Source organism: Pleurodeles waltl, chromosome 1_1, assembly GCF_031143425.1.
Source record: "Pleurodeles waltl isolate 20211129_DDA chromosome 1_1, aPleWal1.hap1.20221129, whole genome shotgun sequence".
Classification (NCBI taxonomy): Eukaryota; Metazoa; Chordata; class Amphibia; order Caudata; family Salamandridae; genus Pleurodeles; species Pleurodeles waltl.
Window position 1 is genome coordinate 859,183,011 of NC_090436.1, and position 21,923 is coordinate 859,204,933.

At 45.5% G+C, this 21,923-nt stretch overlaps 1 protein-coding gene across 5 annotated transcripts in view; it reads left to right on the top strand.

Annotated features, from left to right (window-relative positions):
* The window catches only part of GOLM1 (golgi membrane protein 1), a 271,355-nt gene that overhangs the window by 42,750 nt on the left and 206,682 nt on the right, over positions 1 to 21,923 (top strand). For all 5 annotated transcript variants that reach the window (XM_069229402.1, XM_069229426.1, XM_069229418.1 and 2 more), the window contains one exon: positions 9,469 to 9,618. In XM_069229402.1, the coding sequence (XP_069085503.1) occupies positions 9,490 to 9,618 (129 nt within the window). In that variant the 5' untranslated portion in view covers positions 9,469 to 9,489. The remainder of the gene's footprint in view (positions 1 to 9,468; positions 9,619 to 21,923) is intronic.

The window sequence follows — 21,923 nt, forward strand, 5'->3', positions numbered from 1 at the left end:
ATAATATCTATTCTAGATAGTATATGGTGCGCTGCTGATGTGTGGGTAAATTGCCGGCTTCTTGGGTGCCACACCCTCCCCATGTCACAGAGCCCTAGAGACCATACCAGTCTGAGAGGCGAGGTGCAGTACCACATCTGGAGACTGAGTGGGGGCCTTTATGGGATATTTGACTGCGTTAAAGTCTCCTCCTACCAGTGTCAGTCCACGGGGTAATTCCAGTATGAACTTAGAGCTCTGCCAGAAAGCCTAACAGGGCTGCCTGGGGGAGGTGGGGCAGGGGGTGGGGGGGGAGGTCATATGTACTCACAAGATTGACTATGCTCCCTTCCATTGTGCTAGTCAGTGCCACAAACTGCCCCTACCTATCCCTCACCACCATATCAACTGTCATAGGGAAGGTGCCCCTTGGAAGAATCACCCCCCTCCCCCCCGGATCCCTGGGTGAACCTGACATGATATACTTGTTGAACCAAGAAGGGAGCGGCATTCACCCAAAAGATGTGTTTCTTTGAGTAGGAGGGCGTCTGATCAGTGGCGCTGGGCAAAAGTAAGTACGGTTGTATGCTTTACTTTATCTAGGAGACCATTAATGTTCCAAGATCGTGCTTGTATGGGGCCTACCATTTAATGAGAGTGATGTAAAAACTTGTCTTTGTGCGGAGGAACGACTGTCCATTATTGCCCCATCAATGTGTATCAAACCTGTGTGCTCCTCTGGTGTTTGAAGTCTCCATGAAATTGTGACTTCCCCAAGTGGTTGTGTGCCTGTATTTACCAAAGATGCAAAAAAAAAAAAAGGTATTAAACATATACCCAATACAACAGAAACTTGAACATACCCCTCAACTTGCATTTACTTCCCCCCCCCCAACTCCCAAACCCTCCCCATATTCCCCCCCCCCTGAAGCATCTGTCGCCCATACATAACAAACATTCTTTAGAAATCATAATAATATCAAATTAATGGACAGTGGCTGACCACTCCATAAACTTAGGATTCAGTTGTACGATAGAGCACCCCATCAGTGGGTAGGTTCATAAGACATCAGTCGCAGGTCCCAGAAGCTAAGCGCAGGAGAAACATAGTGTGGGACTGCAAGATAGATTGGTGTCACTACTTGAATTTACTATGACCGGTAAGAGCCTCCCTAGAGGTGAACCCGGAGCGGATTTCTGGGCTGCCGTGATGATGGTCCCACCTGGGCCACTGCCAGGGGCGGAGCGCCCACGAAGCCTGTGCAATGGCGATGTGGACACAGCTTGCCGGGTCGACTGACACCTCCGAGAGTGAGTTTGTTTCTTCAATTTCCTGGGTCGTGCATTGTTGAGATGCGAGTCTGCCCTTGCTGAGGCAGAAGGAAGGCTCTGCCTGGGGTCGGGCTAACAGACGGTCCTCCGTAAGCCATGTCTATTCTGATACCGGTGTCTCACAAAACCATGTCTTGTCATCATCAACCACTCTGAGCCGAGCAGGAAAAAGGAGTCTATAAGGTAGTACATCTCCCTTTGCTTCTGTTTAGCTTCAAGGTATGATATACGCCGTTGTTGGACTTCTTTAGTATAGTCTGAGAAGATAAGAACTCTGGCTGCTTCACACCAAAGATCTTCCCGGGTCCGGGCCTCCTGTAGAACGTCTGTCATGGAAGTTGAAATAACAGACAATCACTGACCTGGGAGAGGCACCAGATGGGGGGTCTCACAGCCAAGGCCCAGTGGGCCTGTTCAATCGCAAACCAGGGCGAAAGACAGGTGAAGGGCATCCAGGTTTTTAATCTACTCTCGAAAATACGCCATAGGTTGGGGTCTCCATACCTTCGGGAATGCCTTTTATGTGTATGTTATTGCGCCGTGAGCGATTTTCAGCATGTTCCGCATAGCGGGGCAGCTCTGAAGTACATGCCAGGTGAGTTGAAACTTGGGATTTGAGGTTCTTCATTTCATCCTCCACATTGGGCAGTCTTATTTCTGCTTCCATAAGCCTGGCTGTTGCATCTAGTAGGTCCTGGCATACTAGTGTGACATCTACTCTGACCTCCTCAATCTTTGTTTCAACAGCCTTGCATGAGGACTGGATCAACTGGGAGGATCGTAGCAAAGTCCCCGGATGGGAGAGTCATTGTTCCAAATTCAGCCCCCACACTCCCTGGGGGGGAGGGGCTGAAGGCGGACCAGTGGTGGATTGGGCCATGCTTGTATGAGCAGTTGAAAATGGGTACGCCTTATCTCTCCTATGGCAGTTGTGTAAAAAAGGGGTGCTGCAACTGTTCAACCCACTTGGCACCCGCCTGTGACAGCACAAACAGTTGAACTCAGCAAACAGTATTATCACTGCTGCCCTGGGAGTCCACAGAAGCGATCAGTCAGCCAGGCTCTGGGGGTGCCCTCTTGAGTTTCTTCAGCAGCACCTTCAAAGTAGGTGACTGTGGGCCCTTCGTTTTCATTTATCGGCAGACGCTACTTTCTGAGTTCCATGACCCCAGGCTATCCCGTCTGCATCACTCTGGTCGCTCAAAAGTGCACATCTGGGGCTCGACCCGCTTGCCACAGCAGCACAAGCCGTCAAAGTTGAATGTCCAGGCATGCTGTGTCTGGTGGGCATGTGAGGGGGACTGAGATTCTAAGAGTGCCTGTAGGGCTCCCTCCTGGGCCGTCGCTGGGGTCTCGGAGGTTATCCTGTTCCCGGTCAATTCAGTTGCATTTATATAACGATTGACACCCCTGATAAAGTGCTGGATGCTTTAGTGGATGGGTAGTGCACTACACCAGGAAAAGTGTGCTTGATGGGAAGAGTGTTGAATTGCAGTGTGGCTTTACTTGGAAGCATTTTGGCATTGTATAAAATTGACCTGACTGTTGCTCTTATTTTGTTGTGGGTTGCAATGTATAGATTGTGGAAATAGGTGTGAGGAATCTAACTCATGAAATTTACGCTCTTCTGTTTTGCCTGAATTGAGTGGATCTCAGTTAAATTCGTCCAGGTATGGGCTACAGCATTGGTTTTTAGCCCTTAGTCCACAAACCCCTGGAGGTCCGCAACTCCTACTCAGGGGGGGGGTCTGTGACAATTAATATATACTTTATAAATCATAATGTTGAATTTTGTAAACAAAGAAGCCAAATTGAACATTTTAAAACATCTGTAAATGTGAAGGAATTATAAATTGGAGGATAAAAATTAAATCGGTACCCTTTGCTTGATTTGTTTAAAAGGCTACAGCAAACCGTATAGACTATACAAGGACTCATTCGAAGCACCAGTGAAACGAGAGCATGCATTAGGAGCAACAAAAAAACAGTAATATGCTAGAGTTTAGCATATCTTCGTTTAAAAAAAAAAAAAGAATAATAAATTTTTTTTTTCGATAAGCTCTAACTTTCCCATTAAAATTAAACATTTTCCGTATTTGTTTTTCCTCGATGTCGGCTCCAAAGAAATCCGGTTTCAAGCCCTGCGGGGAGTGGATGTCGGTGACTGATCCTCACAACGATTGCCTTTGGTGCCTCAGTTCGGATCACGACGTCCAGGAATGCGGCTCCTGCCAGAAGATGAATCCGAAGGCGTTGAAGGAGCGTGAGGCGAAGCTATTTTTGGCAAGGTCAAAGAAGGAGAGGAAGCGGCACCATGGGTCCTCTTCAGGAAAGTCGTCTCACAAGAAGCAGCGTCATCGTGACTCCCGACGTCTGTTAAAAAGTCGGTCGGAGTCTAGGTCTCCATCGTCACAGCACTGCAAGTCTTGGAAAGTGAGTCAGACGGTGTCCCCACAACCTGTGACACCGCAAAAGTCCCCGGCGCCATCAGTCTTCAAGGTCGTGGAGCCTCTGAGTCATCTGGCTTCGCCGGTGCATCCAGGCGCTGAAGAGTCCAGCCCGGCGCCGGCTCCGCAGGGTTATCCTTCGTTCCCAGCTCCTGGTACAGATCTGGCGGCATTTCTTAATGCCATGTTTGCCATATTCCAAAATATGGCTCCGGGAGGTGGTCTGCCGGCTGGTCCCACTGGTCCCCTGGCATTCAGTCTCGGCGTTCTGGCTCCATATAAGCCAACGCCGTTTATGCCTTTTTGTTCGGCTGGAGACTCAGGTCAAGCACCTATGCCGGCAGCGAGGGAGAGCCCTTCGACGCCGGTGTCGGAGGTGATGGAGCCTAGAGGTCGGATGACGTCGTCTGAGGCAGGAGCCTTGTCCATGGCACCGATGGATCCATCTGCAGCGTCGGGTGGATCTGGAGATCCTATCATGATGCCTTCCTGGCACCATTCACCAATGTCGTTGCGCTCCATGTCGACGCTGGGGCTCGAGGCTAAGTTGAGGTTTCGACAGAAGGCCCTTAGGTTGCTAGAAGAGAGGGAATATCAACAGCAATTCCTTTAGGAGGGGGAGATCACTGATCCCCAAGGTGACTTCCCAGGGCTAGACACTGCAAGTGGTCTTGACACTTCTCCAGAATATGATCTGGCCTCCCCAGGTGAATATACAGAGGAGGCAGCCTCTGCGGTAATTAGGAAAGCCGCAGCATTTCTGGAACTTTCCTTACCAACAGCACAGGTTAAGACCAACCTGTTGACTGAAGTTTTGCACCCTGCTACAGCCATGGCGGATCCTCTTCTGCCATTTAATGAGGCTCTGATGGAACCAATCGAAGAGGTTTGGAAGAAGCCCGTCACCTCTTCGGCTGTTAGTAGGTCAGTGGCCAGGCGTTATAGATCTGCGCTTGGGGTCCCGGAGTTTTTGTCCAAACACCCTTCACCAGAGAGCCTGGTTGTGCAGGCATCCTGCTCTCCGAGGTCGGCCCCTGGCTCGTTCCCGGGAGTCCCATCAGACCGGGAATCCAAACGGATGGACCAATTGGCCAAGAAGGTGTTTGCATCATGCAGCATGGCTCTAAAGTCTGCCAATGCAACTTGTATTCTCGGCAGGTATATCCATGCTATAATGGATGCAACAAAGACTGATCTTCCAGACATGCCCCAGGACTTACGTAGCCGTCGCCTGAGCGTCCGAAAGAAGGCTACGCAAGTTATTCAGTCAGGGCTGGATACCACAGACTCTATTGCAAAGGCCATGGGGACTTCCGATGCCACCAGGCGGCATGCGTGGTTACGCACTTCTGGTTTTTCATCTGACGTCCAGGCCACGCTATTGGATCAGCCTTTTGATGGGGCAAAACTATTTAGATCAAAAGCGACTCTGCGCTAGAGCGCTTTAAAGAATGTAGGACCACTGCTAGGTCTTTGGGTCTGCAGGCTGCTTCCACCCTGTTTCAGTCATTCAGACGGCTGCAAGATTTTGGTAGAGGGGCTTCCTTTCGTGGGAGGTCACAGCAGCCGGGGCAGCAGTCTTCCAGCCTCCCTTATCGATCGTTCAGGGGCGGGGTAGAGTCCGCACAAGAGGGGCCACCCAACATTAGCACCCTTCCTCTTCCTTTGGAGGGTTACCTCAAGGAAAGCAGCCCTAGTCCTCTTGCCATTGTCTCTCCGGTAGCGGGGAGGCTTTCTCTTTTTCTTCCCATATGGGAGTCCATAACAAAAGATTCCTGGGTCATCAGTGTGGTAAGAAAAGGTTACGCCCTTCCCTTTCGGGAGATTCCTCCTCCCTCCCTTCCCTCCCCGTCCTTCCTTTTGTTCAGAAGATCATCTCCTGTTGCTAGTACAGGAGGTTCTCTCCCTATTTTTGAAGGGCGCAGTGGAGTTGGTTCTGGAGCAAGAAAGGAGTCAGGGGTGTTATTCCAGGTACTTCTTGATCCCCAAAAAGTATGGTCGTCTGAGACCTATTTTGGACCTGAGGGTTTTGAATTGGTTCCTCAAGCAGGAGAAATTCAAAATGCTGACTCTGGCACAGGTGCTTTTCGCGTTGAACAAGGAGGAATAGATGGTGTCGGTCGACTTGCAGGATGCTTATTTTCACATTCACATTCACATTCTCAAGTCCCACAGGAAGTATCTCCGGTTTGTGGTAGGGTCGCGGCACTATCAGTTTGCGGTCCTTCCTTTTGGTCTTACTTCCGCACCACGGGTCTTCACGAAGGTCATGGCTGTTGTTGCAGCACATCTCTGGAGGGAGGGAGTAGCAGTATTCCCTTATCTGGACGATTGGTTGATCAAAGCCGAGTCTCTGGCGCTTGTGTTGCGTCATCTGCAGCTGACAACTCAGTTGTTGTTCAGTCTGGGTTTTTCAATAAATGTGCCCAAGTCTCACCTAGAGCCCTCTCAACGCCTCCTGTTCATAGGGGCAGTACTGGATACGACATTGAATCGGGCCTTTCCTCCCCACAGCGGACACAGGATATTCAGACGTTGGTTCTGTTTCGAGAAGGAGCGGTAATTCCAGTCCTCAAGGTCCTTCGTCTGTTCGCTTCTTGCATTCTGTTGGTCACTCATGCACGCTGGCACATGAGGGCTCTTCAGTGGTGCCTCCGCAGGCAGTGGTTTCAACAGAGGAGATCTCGGGGAGTCGATAAAGATCTCCTGAGACACTGCAGCGTATCTCCGATGGTGGGCTGCGGAAGGTAACCTTTCTCAAGGGAAGCCGTTTTCTCTGCCGTCTCTGGTGACCACAATGATAACGGATGCCTCCACCCTAGGGTGGGAGCTCATCTGGAGGATCTGGAGATCAAGGGTTGTTGGTCTCCAGTAGAGCAGAGGTTTCATATCAATCCACTGGAACTGCGGGCGATTCGTTTGGCCCTCAAGGACTTCCTCCCGTCCCTTTGCGGTCAGTCAGTTTAGATTCTGACTGACAACATGACCGCAATGTGGTATATCAACAAACGGGGGGGGTAGGGTCGTACCTTCTTTGCAGAGAGGCTCTACGACTCTGGTCCTGGGCTCTGGACCATCGGCTTTGCGTAGTGGCAAACCATTTGCCCGGGGTCCAAAACGTACAAGCGGACAGACTCAGTCGCTTCTTCTAGGATGACCACGAGTGGTGTCTGCATCCGGATCTGTGCCTTTACATCTTTCGGATGTGGGGTTTTCCCCGAATAGACCTGTTTTCCACTCGGGAGAACGCGCACTGTCCGTCGTTCTGTAGCCTTCAGTATCCTATGCAAGGATCGTTGGAGGACGCGTTTCGGATGTCCTGGTGCGACCAGTTGCTTTACGCGTTTCCTCCCATTCCCTTGATTCCTCGGTTTTGAGGAAGATTCGCCAAGACCGGGCCCAAGTCATTCTAATAGCTCCGGATTGGCCACAAAGGGTGTGGTATGCAGACCTACTCCGACTCTCACTGTGCCTTCCGCTCCGTCTCCCTCTCAGGGGAGACCTCCTCTCGCCGTCGCAGGGGCAGGTTCTACACCCCCACCTCCAGAGCCTGCACCTTCATGCATGGAGATTGAGCGGGACAACCTGAGTTCCTTTTCTCTCCCACCAGAGGTGGTGGACGTTCTTTTATCGGCCAGGCGACACTCCACCAAGTCGGTCTATGCGAGTAGGTGAGCTAATTTTGTTTGTTGGTGTGGAGAGAAGAAAATTGATCCCTTAAGTGCCCATCTTTCTGATATTTTATTGTTTGCATTGTCGTTGGCTCAGCGTGGTTGTGCTGTGGCCACTGTTAAAGGCTATCTTTCGGCTTTTTTATATCTTCCAGATCAACCCTCTTTATTCAAATCTCCTTTGGTTTTATGATTTTTGAGGGGGCTTACTAATAGATTACCTCCCACGCCTTTTATTATGCCGCAGTGGGACCTGAATTTAGTGCTGACTTTTTTGATGGGCTCCCCCTTTGAGCCACTTCATTCATGCCCCTTGAGGTATTTGTTTTTCAAAACTGTGTTTTTGACAGCCATTACGTCGGCTAGACGTGCTAGTGAATTGCAGGCCCTCTGTTCACCCGCCTTTCACGACTTTTCATAAGGACAAGGTGGTTTTGAGGGCCAGGGCTGCTTTCCTCCCCAAGGTGGTGTCTCCGTTTCACTTGGGACAGTCCATAACTCTCTCGTCGTTCTATCCTCCTCCACACCCTTCTAAGGAGGAGGAAAGACTCCATTGTCTGGACCCTAGGAGGGCTCTCAGCTTTTATATCGACAGGACGAGAGAGTTCCGGTTGGATGAACAACTCTTTATCGGAAACGTGGGGAAGCGGAAGGCCGTCCACAAGAGAAAGCTCTCCAGGTGGGTCGTTCTTTGTATAAAAATATGTTACTCATTGGCGAAGAAGGATCCTCCTGAGGGGATCAGAGCCCATTCCACCAGAGCCAAGTCGACCTCATCGGCTTTGGCCAGAGGTGTTCCGGTGGCGGAAACTGTAAGGCCGCAACTTGGTCTTCCCTCCACACCTTTGTGAAGCATTATTGTCTGGATGCGGAGGTGCGGAGAGATGGCCATTTTGTGCGGTCCGTGCTGCGGGAGTTCCTGGTTTGACCAGGCAGACACCCTCCTCCGAGGTGGTACTGCTTTGGGACTCTATTCATTAGGTGAGCAATCCACAGGTATTTGTATCCATCAGAAGAGCAAGTTACTTACCTTCAGTAATGCTTTTTCTGGTGGATACATTAGCTACCTGTGGATTCCTCACCGTCCCTCCCACCTCCCCGTTGTCTGTCTGGTCATGCCAGGATCTCCTTGGGTGTGCACTTCAGTGCTTTAATCTCAATGTTTCTATGTATGTATATATGTTTATCGTTGTTATTCAGGTTATTTTCAAGTTTGCAAACTGTTCATGAAGGTATGCTCCTTTTTTAAAGAGTTTTGCAAACGTTTTTATATGAAGATTCTCTATAAAGTTTATTCTTGTCAATCTTGGAAGGTGTAGATTGTCGATGTTCTCTATATGCTTCGAAGGCACGTCAAAAATGGCATAAACTGACGTCAGCACGCCGGCGAGGACCTCTTATTGCCACGATGACGTCACACGGAGCCGCGTGGAGTCGGGCAATTGTGATGTCCTTGCCGACATGCAGAGCTAGAGAGAGAAGTTTCCGTCAAATGCTACGCATGGGGAGAATTCATTAGGTGAGGAATCCACAGGTATCTAATGTATCCACTAGAAAAAGCGTTACCGAAGGTAAGTAACTTGCTCATTTAGTATATTGTGTATTTCCGGATAACTGAAAGGCCCTGTAAACTAATGTTTATCTGGGAACCAAATTGCCCAACAATTTGAAACACTACATTACAACATATATAACTTGTGGGGATGATTTTCTTCCCTTGAGTTCAGGAATTTTAACAGATGACTAAAGTTAAAAGAAGCCCAAAATATAAAATCGCACAGTGCAATATAACAAATTACAGAGAACCATTTTATTATATTGCTATAATACTATTCCGCTTCTGGTCCCATGTTTTACCATCCCACAGCAGCTCCTGATGACGTTGTAGGACCCAAGTGTGTATTATTCATGTTTGTGTAGCTGATACTTGCTGATTGTAAGTTTTTGTATTTCTCTGTAGCTTTGGAGAAGCACGCTCTATAAGTATCAACTACAATTCCGTGTCTCCACTTTGTGTGACACCATTTTTTTATTGACAGATCTAATTTCCGGTGCCTGAAATGCTGGGGCTTGGAAACGGGCGCCGAGGGATGAAGTCCCCTCCTCTCCTGGTGGCTGTGCTGCTGGCATGCGTTCTCGTTCTCGGAATCAATTACTGGATCTCAAGCTCTCGCAGTGTTGAATTGCAGGTAAGAACACTCCAACCTTTTACCTAAAGACAGTCTGCTTTTGTGTGGCTCTAATGCAGTTTTTCAAATCCACTTTAAGCTTATTTCTGCATGCTTTCGGTTTCTTTCTGGGGTTGATTATGGGAAATACACGCAACTTAAATGTAGATTTTTAAATGCCAGTCCTTTTCTCACAATATAGACATGGAATATTGTTATAGATGGAAACGAATTTCAACACACTTTAATAGAAAACTAAACAGTGTAGTATTTATACTGAAATCTAACCCCAGCCCAAAAGTTACAGCTTTTCTAATATTCATGTAAAACCAGGGCAACCGGTATTATGTGCTTGTGCAGCTGTGGCATTTTAGCACAATTATGGATCTATACCTAATTCATCATCTGCTTGATTTGCAGATTTTAGCCAAAAAAAAAGTTTGTAGCTCAAACAGTTCAAAAGTTATTAAAACCGGAGATACTCATGTTATTGCGTAGTGGAAGGCCCTTTGCGAAGGTTGACTTGTGATCTCCCTGTTGCTTATTGCTATAGTTGGGTGTTAAACAAGTGTAATGAGGTACAACTCAAGCCCAGATTCTGGTAACAAGTATAAAAATGACAAAATAATGCTGTAATACTATCACAAAATGGGCCACTTTACGCTGCATAATTTGCCTTTTCTTTCTGTAGCCAAACCTGCGGCATATTTCAAGTGGCCCTGTCTAAAACAAACCTTTTTCAGAGCAATGTATACTGAATATAGGCAATAAAACGGTGACACCGCCTGAACGTGGGCTGTCCGTTATTGGAGGTAGGAGGGTTGTTGTGCAATTTAAGCTGTAGTTTCAAAAGCATCAAAAGGATTAGGGCTGAACAGCTGTTTTTTCTTTTTTTCCCACTGTATATTAAATGGTTATAATTACAGCCACATTTGACTAGTAAATATCACCCCTTTTGTTTTACGGGCAACATAACAAGATGCATGGATACGTTTTATTGTGTGCTGGAGGGAACAGGGTTAGAGGAGTACAGGGCAAGTGAAACATCGGACGTTAAGTCCATTTACCTCACTTGATACAGAACTCGAATGGTCCACTATTTACTTATTACTTGAACTAGCATAAATAATCACTGTGGCTGGTACTGTGACTGCTCATTGCTTTGTCTGGCTACTGAATTACCATGCCAGTGGGAACAGCAACAACTCCATGGAAGGATTGGTTGGTTTTCAAAAACTGCACGCAAAGGACCGAAGGTTTCTAGCGAAAAGAATAAGGGAGAAAGTAAGGGGAAAGAGTGGGGGAGGTGGCTGTAAAGGAGGAACAAGCAGAAAGAATGAGAATGTGCACAAAATGTATTCTTAAGCACAGTGACAACTGTAACCGGTTTTCAGTAATTTTTAGGTCAAGTCTTTTTTAGAGTAGCTTTCAGAATACACAGTGAGATTTAGGTTGGTCCCTTTCAACCATTCGATTTCTTCAACCAGACACTTTCACCCGTTACCTTAAGACTTTATTGATCACATCATGGCTAAGCACAGTGGAGTACTCCACTCCACTGGCTGTTTGAATGTATCATTCTTCCTCCACTCTAGTACTTCCATTGAACTGCGTGAGGGACCGCTTTGCAAGTATGGCCCTCTATTCCCATCTGGGGGGGGGAGGGGGGACCAGGGGAGAGAGAGGGAGAGGGAGAGAGAGAGAGTGTTCAGTAGGCACAGCACCTTAGGGCTATTTCATTGAGCAAAAGTGAGCTTTCTCCTCAATATGAAATTGTTTAGAGTGGCCCAGTCCACTCCCTGTTCATGTTATCAACTCTACCTTACCAACATTTGCTAGCATCATTTTAATATCATTGGAGACTAAAAAGCCCTGGTACATTTGGGAGATTACTTTTCTGTCTCCAGTTATTTGTTTGGCTAAGGTCCCATTCATGAAGTTTGATCTGAAACTCTCCTGTCTATTTGGGGATCTCATATTCCGAGAGCTATCTCACAGCATCCTACACTAGCATCCGGTTACCCAAGATCATGAGAGCAGGGACTCTGTAATAATGCCATCTTGAGAGCCATTATACAAACTTTAATGTCACTTGCCACAATAATGTCATATTCTGACCCATACTTATAACAGCAGATTCCTCAACCTGTCAATTTACATTGACCATGTGCATAAAAGAACTGTCTCAAAGTGGTTACTCTTCTGCATTGAAAATGCAGAGTGCTAGAAGAAGCAGCCACCTAAAGGATTTAATGGCTCATTCTACTAGAGCCATGACTTTTACTACTACTGCCCTAGTGCCAAGTGTTCCTGTCCTGGATATCTGTCAAGCTTCTACATGGGCATCACTGCACACATTAAAGATGCACTATTGTCTTGATTGTCACATCTGCTGGGATGTGCATTTTGCCCATTGGGTCCTGCAGTATATTTTGGTCTGAGTTGTTCCACAGATCCTCCTTAAGTTACCACTGAGATGTAGCTAACAGACGAGAAATCTGCAGTTAAACATATCCATCAGAAGAACAAATAACTTACTTTCAGTAACGCTCGTTCTCGTGCATACTCTTATCATTCTACAAATTTATCACTGCCCTCCCACTTCCACATTCAGTGGAATGGACTTTTCACTTTCAGACTGGAGATCTGCACATTGGTCAAACTGATTTGCCAATGGTCGTCTGAGGGTGCATAAAGCCTTCGGAAGTAATTGATGACAGTGTATCTAAGTGGCTTTTGGTCCTGCTTGTCACTTGGAGTCTCACAACTCTACCTATGGGTGAGCAAAAGTACTGCTTTTGAGTTTCTGGGTCCAGTCAGATGCCTGGGGCAATACTCACACGGTGAGGAGTCTGCGATTAGATAGAGTATCCACCAGAACGAGTGTTACAGAAAGTAAGTAACCTGTTCTTCTAAATTCAATCTAATAGTCAGTTAAGGAGTGAAGGCCTGCTAGTAGCAGGCCACCAAACACACTGAGGACAGACAGGAAGAGTGTGGAAATCGTTTTTGATAAGAGGTCGATGATTGTGCTGTGCTATTTGAAGTGACTGGACAAGTGCACATTACCTGATTGTTAGTTTCATCCATTTATCATGGTGTTTGATAATCATGTTCACTAATCTGTACTGAAATATTTCCGATTACTACAGCTTTCCCTAAATAGTTCAAAATAAATCTCTTATTTGTCAGTGGAAAATTATATTGTATTCAGAAAAAAGGACTTTTACAGGCTTCAGAGTTTTGAGAGCAAACCCTGGTTGATTGCAATGCAACTTACACCTTTCTATAATAGTGAATAATAAGAAGTGAAGGAATACAATTTAAATACTTATGTAACTTAACAAAAAATAGTGTGGGCTTGTACATGATCTTACATTTTTCTTGTTAACCTGTCCCCAACTCAAAAACAATAAAAATGCAAGAGCAAGAAAGGCTCATTGGAATACTTAATTTGATGTTTTTTACAGTTCTAAATTTAGGAATGTCTAACCTACGGGTATTCTTGCTTTATTACATATTTACCTGAAATGAAGGACAGGTTGGAACAAGCATCTTGTAGATTATTATACAGCATATGTTAAACCAATGTCTATAGTGCCAAGTGAAAATGGAAAAAATAGACTGGCGTGGTAAAATTGTTCTGTAGCATGGCACAGGCTGTGGGATGCAGAAAGGTGTTAAGAGGGGCAGTATAGGAGGAGGGCAGTCTAAGGTCTTGCGTCCCAAACTGCTGCATTTAGTCTCTTAGCTATTGTCTCCATTCTGCTTTCATCCTTGAGGGATAGTAGGCAGTCCCTTCATCCCGGTCTGTTTCTAGATCTGCAATTGCTTATGTTTGTTTAGAGTAGTTTAATCCTGAGTTTTTCTTTATTTTTTTTCCTCTGGCACCCAACAACCCTAGCTCCTCCTAGGAATTTGTCTTTGCCTTGGTGTGGGGTCAGTGCCATCGTCCCAGTCATGTTAATAGAAAGTATAAACCAAAGGAGCCATCCGTAGATCCAAGAGGACAAGTGAATAAAACAATAACATGTAACAATGTCTCATTACGTATCAATAGAAATCCTAATTCATGATTTATGCAATGCCAAAAAAATATTGTATTTTACGGTGCCACAAATCACCAATGAGGATGTGACCAAATAATTAATTTCATACATGATCCTGCCAAATGTTTTAATATGCAGCATACAGATTCAATAAAACAAGTCAGAGTGCTCAGTGTTGTGTAAACGCACAGTGCTGGAGAATGTCTGCAGGTGGTGCAAAAAAGTGATTAGAATAAAATCAAGAAACAGCAGAAAGAACCCAGATACATCTACATATGCAGATTCTATAATATTGGAAAAGTCAAACCAAAGAATGATCAAAAAGTTTTCTGCATATAGAGGTCAGTAAATGAAAGTTTCTCTCAGTTGTGTGGTTGTCGCTGGCTTTTTTTTTTACCCGTATCTGTGACTGGTCCTATTCGTGGAAAAGGGGAAGTTAAATAGAGAGAGCAGCCTTACACCACCTTTTGCCCAGATGAAGTGGTGTTGATAACCAGGGCAGTCTTGTTGATTAATGTCGTGACTTCTGCTCATGTTGGGCAATTCATCATGTTCTCAGTGTTCTTTGCTCTGACTGCCCGCTCAAAAGAAAAGCGGAGACTCCATTGGACTGGACCTTGACCTTTTACGTCAATCACACCAAAGACTGTCTGGTGGACGATCAGCTTTTTGTGGGGTTGTCGGGGGCAAAGAAAGGCAACACAGTGCAAACAAGGGGGATTGGTTCTGCATTAATATCTGCTATGCATTGGGAAGGTAGTAGCCTCCAAAAAGACTGTGGACCCATTCCATCAGGGCTAAGGCTGCTGTCATTACGTTGGCACGCAGAATGCCTGTTCTTGATATCCATCAGCCTGCGACATGGACATCAGTGCACACTTTCTCAAACCACTACTGCTTTGACAGTCGGGTCTGACAGTAAGGACACTTCTGTCCTGTCCTGTCCTGCAGGACTTTTTTAATCTGGGCCATTCCACATACCCACCGCCTTGGAAGGCACTACTTGAGTACCTATTATAAAGATGAGGAGTGTGCGGTTTAAAGTATCATTCAGAATAACCAGTTACTTAACTTAAGTAACTCTCATTCTGGTAGATATGCTATTAAACAGCAGATTTCTCACTGGCCTCCCTCCTCCCCATTCTGTGGAATGGCCTCTTCTGTCTGTGAAGGTCCATGTCTAAAGATCTGCGCACTGATACCTCTGAGTATTGTTGCGTGCCACTTCCAAAGGTGCAGACAGAGTGAAGAAAGAAACTGATGTTGAAGCACAGGGGTGACACTTGTATGCGGCCTGCCCTTATCACTTTCCATGCGGAACACAGTCAATGCGGAGCCACACAATGCCACCACTTGTGTTCGGCGCAGTGCTGTTCAAATCTTCTGGTGCTTGGGGATATTCTAAAAGTGAGATATCTGCAATTAGGGTATCCATCAGAAAGAAAAAGAGGGTTACCAAATGTTAGTAACTTGTTCTTCATTGCTTAGTCCACAATTATCTTCTTGGCACACTTAATTATCAAGTGAGTCCTTTATCCGTGTTGTGTCCCAGGCATTAGATCAGCAACCACAATTCTAATATTGGTTCACCTGTACAAGCTCCAATATTTTATTGGAGTAGCTTCTATTTACAAGCCTCTCCTCTGCAGCTGCCCCTTTATCCTCTCCTTAAGACTTGGGAAAGTTTCCTAACAATTAAAAAAAATTAAATCTGAAAAACCCATCTCTACTTAGCCTGTTCTGATTATTACCACGTGTTGCTCCTTAATTGGTCAGATATCTAATACTCGTTTGTCCACACTGGACTGTTCAGTGTATCCCACAAATGCAGGATTCCATTTTATGAGTTGAACTCCTCAGTGAAGAATACCGTATGCCTCTGGTCTTTAGGCTATTTCATTAATCACCTGGGATCGAATACAACATTTTGATCTGCCCACATGGCTTTTATTTTGCTGCTACTCAACCCTATAGCTAAGGCACCATTAATGTAGTATGCAACACTTTGCAAAAAAATAAATAAATAGTGTGAAGCACGGCACCATATCCTCCCTGCATATTGCACAATTCCTTTGAAATGTGTTGTATTTTTCTTTCCAGATGGAGTGTGTATTCTTTTGTCCTCATATATGTGAAGCTATTTAGACTGCGAGATTCATAGACCTGTCTGTCTCCCCTCTGCTCTGTATTGCATGGCTACCAACTTTAACTGCATTCTTGAATTGCTGTTACAGAAGCACCCCTTTTTTTCCCATAGTGTCTGCAGATGACTCCTTACTGATTATGCTACTTTAATGCTATTCAAGTTGGTACAAATCCAGTGAAATAAGTACAACTCCAGCCAAACTTCAGTGTAGTCTCACCCTACATTTGTTTTTCAACTTCTTCTAAAATTGGCATACTGCACTAAACATGTCTTACCTCAGAGAGCTGAAAGAAAATATTGGGTTCATCTGAGAATATGGGAAGATGGGGAGGGGAAAAGAGATGGTAAATAGGCTTAAAAAAACAATGTACTGGCGATTGTATGCACTTCACAGATTTTGGGAAGTAAGCACCTCAGCCCTTAACTTAGGACTTGCTATCGCAAAATATCCCAAATATTTTGGTAGAATTCGAGAAAGGCTTGGACACTGTTAGCTTGGGGGATTTATTTAAATTCCTTAGGTGTGATTTGGTGGGGAGGCAGTAAAATGAATTAAGCTTTTTTATGCTTAAATGCCAACCTTACTTCAAAAGTATGCACGGGACAAATAATATCAGAAATGTATCATTGTATTGTAGTGCAACATTTATGTAGGGTTTACTACTTTTATGTGGGGTGCTGAAGTGCTTACCTACAATGGATAGCATGCTGCACTGCATAGGGTGTGTGATTGTAAGGGTTTTGTCTTTATTTGATCCAGTGTGAAATGTGTTTCCATGTCAGGCGTGATGACCACCGAGGTACAGTTATTGCGTTATAGGATGATGTCCAGTGTGGGAAAGGACATGGATGCCCATTGTCTCATTTCTATTTGCATTGGCAACGGGACGATTTTGTGAGTAGTATCTGTCATAAGGGTTTGCATAGAGGCATAGATAATGGCCTTAAAATACACGTGGGCAACATTCTGTTGCTTTTGAAAGACACTTACACAGTTTAGCCCAAATATTAATGATTTGAAAGAATTTGGAGAGGTTTCAGGAACTCAAGCTAACTTGTCCAAAACCTGTATGTAAGCGTTTGACCCAGGGCACACTCCAATACATGTAAGCTTTAGAACGCAAATAGTCTATTGTAGTGGGGACTAAACATGTTCCTTTATTTGGGGGTAAAAATGGAGAGAAAGGAACAAGACCTTACAGAAGGTAACACGGGAATAATGAGAGATGTGTTTTTTTTTTATTTTTTTTAAGATCCTACCACTACAAGTCATTGACAGGACTGTATTGTCCAAAATGGGTATCTTCATGCAACTATATTTTGCCAAACTCTGTTTGGCTTCCAGTGTGGTTGTTTAAAAAAACAAAATTGGATAGCATCCTGATAAACGTGATGTGGAGTCACAAGGTGCACTAGATAGACTTAAGATGCCCAAGATTATGAGATGTATTATTTAGCAGCCCAGTTGCAATGGACAGCGAAGTGGCTGGCAACTGCACCAACATCAGAAACAAAGCTAATTCCAAGGAACATGAAAAGAGGCAATAGTTCAACTAAAGTTAGTAAGCACGCCAACATGCAAGAAAATATTAGGATTAATATAAATAGTTCTCTTTTGGGGAATCCTCATCAATAGCCATAAGCACTGAATAATCTACCCGCCCTCCCCCATGCTCAGGGATCTGGAAGTACTTTTGAAAAAAGTATACATATATGTATAAAAAACTTTGTCCCATATTATCTTCCATATATATCAACCGGCCAAAGGAAGGCTTAAAAAGCCAGATTACATTGAATGTTCTTTTTAAAAGAAACCAGTTGCAAAGAAATGTCATTAATAAAAATGGCCATATAAAATATTTCACAAACCTTTTTAAAAGGGTAAGGAATATGTGACCTTGCTAGTCAATAGGCTGCAATTCAAAGCATTGTAGAGAAAAACTGGTACTGGACTTTAAAGAACCTCCCAGTACCCCATGTATCCCATCATGCTTCACAGGTGATGATTAGGTCATACATTTTTTTCAGCACCTGGAGACCGCATCTTGGGACACTGAGCTCTGCCTTTTTGGCTAAAAACATAGGAAAATCTTTCCAAAATCTTTCTTTTGCCTACTCATTTGACGTTTTGCAGTTAGACCCTTTTCTGAAAATAATTTTATTTTCTTGTTGGAAAATGCCCTCACCTTTTGTGGAGTGTCCTTCCTCTGGGAAGAAAAAGGGCAAGACAGACCATCACTCTCTATTGTTTGCATAATGGAAACTCACCATCCTGAGGCTGGTAGTTACTGTCAGAAGTTTTCCAAGTGAACCCTAAAGGACAGAGGGAAGATCAGGCAGCTTGGCCTCCAAGAAAGAAGGCCAGATACAGCAGCTGGCTCATCAAGAGGCCTAGGGAACGTTCAGCCTTCTTCTAAAGTGCCATTCTCTTGCTCCAAGGACTCTCGAAGAGGGACATCCAAAGAGAGACCCCATCAAAAGAAGAAATTCTCCCAGTTAATGAGGAGGTATGACGTTGAGGACTGAATAGCTGGGGCAAGATTGCTCATTAGCGCCGCTGTAGGCTGGCTCCCACCGGAGCTCAGAGTTCCTAGCGCTTTGATGCTGGGAAACATAGTAACCTGAAGCTTTGGAAAAATGTAAAATATCATTCACAATTGCTCCAGTATTATAGCCTGACGCTCTATATTTTGTAGGCAGCTGAAGGACAGGAGGCGTGGCAGTAGCCCTGTATAGCCCCCAGCATGAAGGAGTATGCTGGTGAACTTGTGCTCGGGGCCAGATTAAGTGGAGAAAGCAGCGAGACTTGGACTTGGTGTGTTGTATCTGGCAGTTGACTTTCTTGCCTGGACTAGCCGTGGGGATCTCAAGTATGAGGCACGCAGTGATGGATTAAGCATTTTAGCTAGAACAGTCGAAGGAACCAGCTTTTCAGGAAGCATTATAGCACCTAAATCTATCAGAGCTGCTCATGAAAGATCAGAGATTATGGCGCATGGATTTAGTGCTGTGCCCGGGACCGGCGGTCTAAGCAGGAATAAGCAGGTGGAGGCTCTGCAGCCAGGAAGATGGACACTAATGCTGCAAAGAAGAAAGTAAGCGCTCCCACCCTTGTAATGCAAACTGGCCTGGTTAACCCGGATGCTGCTTCACTACCCCAGAGGGAGGCACTGCAATCGGCTATTACAGATTTCTTCAGAGCTAGCACCCAAATCGGCTTGCATGATGCACTGCCTCTCCTACCCTCCTTAGTTGTGTATAATTAACATCACTATGGTGGGCAAGGGATTGGCAATGGGAGGAGAGCATGCTGAAACTGTATGTCAGGCTATTCAATCTTCTGTGCAGGATGTTGGAGGCTCGGGTATAGCAGCGGGTTCCAGCACAGTCGGGCTTGGCCTAATAGAGACTTCAGGAGTATCGGAGCCTAAAAGGAAGCATTCTGGAATTTGTAGTCTAGTAAGATTAGGGCAGCCTTCTGGTAGGACTGGTTCATATAATCCCCAAGGAAGAGGAGACCAGGTTTGGTCAACCAGGGCAAGTATGGGGTCTAGTATGCCAGCCCAGGACAAATTAAGTACCAAAAGTATGGCTAATAACTTGGAGGCCGATGGAGACCCTCCCCGGGTGCATGAATCAAAGATGCCAGAAACTGAAAGAGGCTCAGATCTCTCCCGAGAAGGAGGAGATACATTTTATTCCCTCACTGATGGGTCAGAGTCTCCCAGTTTAATCCCCAGCCTGAGATCAAGCAAGGATGATGCTGGTTTTTGCCAATCACTGGATAGTGAAAGCAGGCCCTCTACAGTGCTGGGAGCCACAGTCCAACATCAGAAATTCCCACACAAGAGGCCAAAGTCTGAACAGGTAACCCCTCTGATAGGAAAGGAGAAAGATGATCAGGACCAAGAGACAGCTTGTTTGAAATAGGACTCTTTAACCCTGCGGCTCCTGTACCAAGAAGTGGACCCAGAGGGCTCATCGACAACTAAAGGAGTTAATCACATTGGCCCCTTCACTGAAACTAACAAATCAATGCTGCAACCCATCTATGGTTCAATTAAGGAACATCCGACAGAAACTTGAACTGAGAGCCGGAGTGCTAGGCTAGCAACAAAGCATTTGCAAGGTGCACTGAAGAAAATATCCAAAACTTGTGTCGAGATTGGGGAGAAACTTCATGCCATTGAGGAGAGGACAATGCTTGTAGAAGCTGACATGGGGGGCCCTCCAGGGTCAGGTGGCAACTCAGGCAGAGCAGCTTTCTGACATCATGTGAAAGATGGAAGTTTATGAACATTGCCAATGGCAAAATAATCTACGTTTCCTTGGGATAAAGGAGAGGGCTGAAGGCAGTGACATTAGAACCTTTATGATAGATCTGCTAAAAGGAGCCTTCCTGGGCTGACTTTCTGTGACTGGGAGTTGAAGGTACAGAGAGTCCATAGGTTTCCACTTATGAAGAAAAAGAGTCACACGAGGGAGCAAATGAGACATTCCAGAGCTGTTCTTAGTTTTTTTGGGGGGGAGGGGAATTTTATTCCAAGACCAGCAATCTATGAGAAAGCACGTCCTGATGTGCAGCGTAGTTATAATGGTCATTCATTCCTTTGTGCGCCACAATTTTTGTCAAGCCACAGTGGAGCGCAGGTGGAGACTCTGACAGCTGATTAAGCTTTTTCAGGAGGCTGGGTTGGAACCATTTTGTTGACCCCCTGTTGGTTTGAAAACAAATTAGTTTTTTTTTGTAGTGGGGGGTGGGGGGGTATGGAAATCAGAACATTCACCTCTGAAATTTTGGCCAAGAAATATCTTGATGGTTTGGTACCTCCTCATTAATGGCTCACTCTTTTGTTTGAGAATGGGATATTATCTGGTCATATTGTGCCCAAGTATGCTTGTCTTCATATAATAAGGCAGATGGGGGTACCTAGCTAGTAGGCACATGATTAGGCTTGTTTTTGATTTTATATGAATTATTGAGTTTGATTGAATGACGATGGGGGGCAAAGAGGGCAGCCCCACAGGGGCATAAAAAGGGAGCCATCATTCAGGCCATTAGTGCCCTGACTGCCTCAGGTGGCAGGAGGAGGTGGGTGGGGGAAGGAGTGGTCAAGGGTTAGGGTACGGGTGGTGTTTGGGGTTGGGTTTAGGGAGGGGGGTTGCTGGGAGTGTTGGGATCCATGGCATGCGGGGTGTGGGGCACACAGGAATATGGTACAAGGGGTAGGGTATGTTGAAATTGTCACAGTAGTAGTAGTAGTAGTAGTAGTAGTGGTGGTAGGGAATGGTGAGCAGTACGATGGGGAAGGGGACTTTGCTGGGATTATTAGTGTTTTTTTCAGAACTGTGCTATGATGGACGAGTTGCTAATGGTGGTATGCTTGCATTATGGCAAGACTATGTATATCTACCATAAATATTTGTGGTCCGAATGGTGATGGGGCGAAAAGAAGAAGGGTGGACCTTTACTGCCTTCAGGAAATTCATATAGATTGAACAAATAAGAATTTGTTAGAAACTTTGAGCTTATCGCTTGTTACATGCACTTCTCATAGCACTAAAACTAAAGAGGTGGCTATTTTGGCCCATGGCAAGGTAGGGGATTTTAGGCGTTGCTCCGCAGACCAATATGGGCCATAACAGGATTGCGGGTATGGTGAAGGGTCTTTTTCTTTCTGTTCATTGTTTGGGCCAGTTCTGGATGAGCCTGGCATTTTAGATTTTCTCTCTGTAGAACTTGCAGCTTGGCCTACTCCATATGTGGTATGCAGGGATGTTAATTTTAATGGTTCCAGATCCAAATAACATCCGACAGGCTATAATATTGTTTGATGCCGCCGAGGTTACTAACAAGTCCATGCCAATAGCCCTGTTTGGTGTGGAAAAGGCATTCAGCAGGGTTAGCTGGCAAGATCTCTGAAAGGTCGTGGGCTCACTGGGACTGGGACTGGGATGCAATACATCAAGGCAGTTCAAGCCATCTATCATAAACAGGTGGCCTGTGGGCTCATAGAGATAAAAAGAGGAACTCAGTAGGGGTGTCCCTGCTCCCCTCTGCATTTTGCGCTTTGTTGATCCCTTCCTTTGCAAGTTGCAGGCCAATCCAGCTGTACCTCCAGTACAAAGGT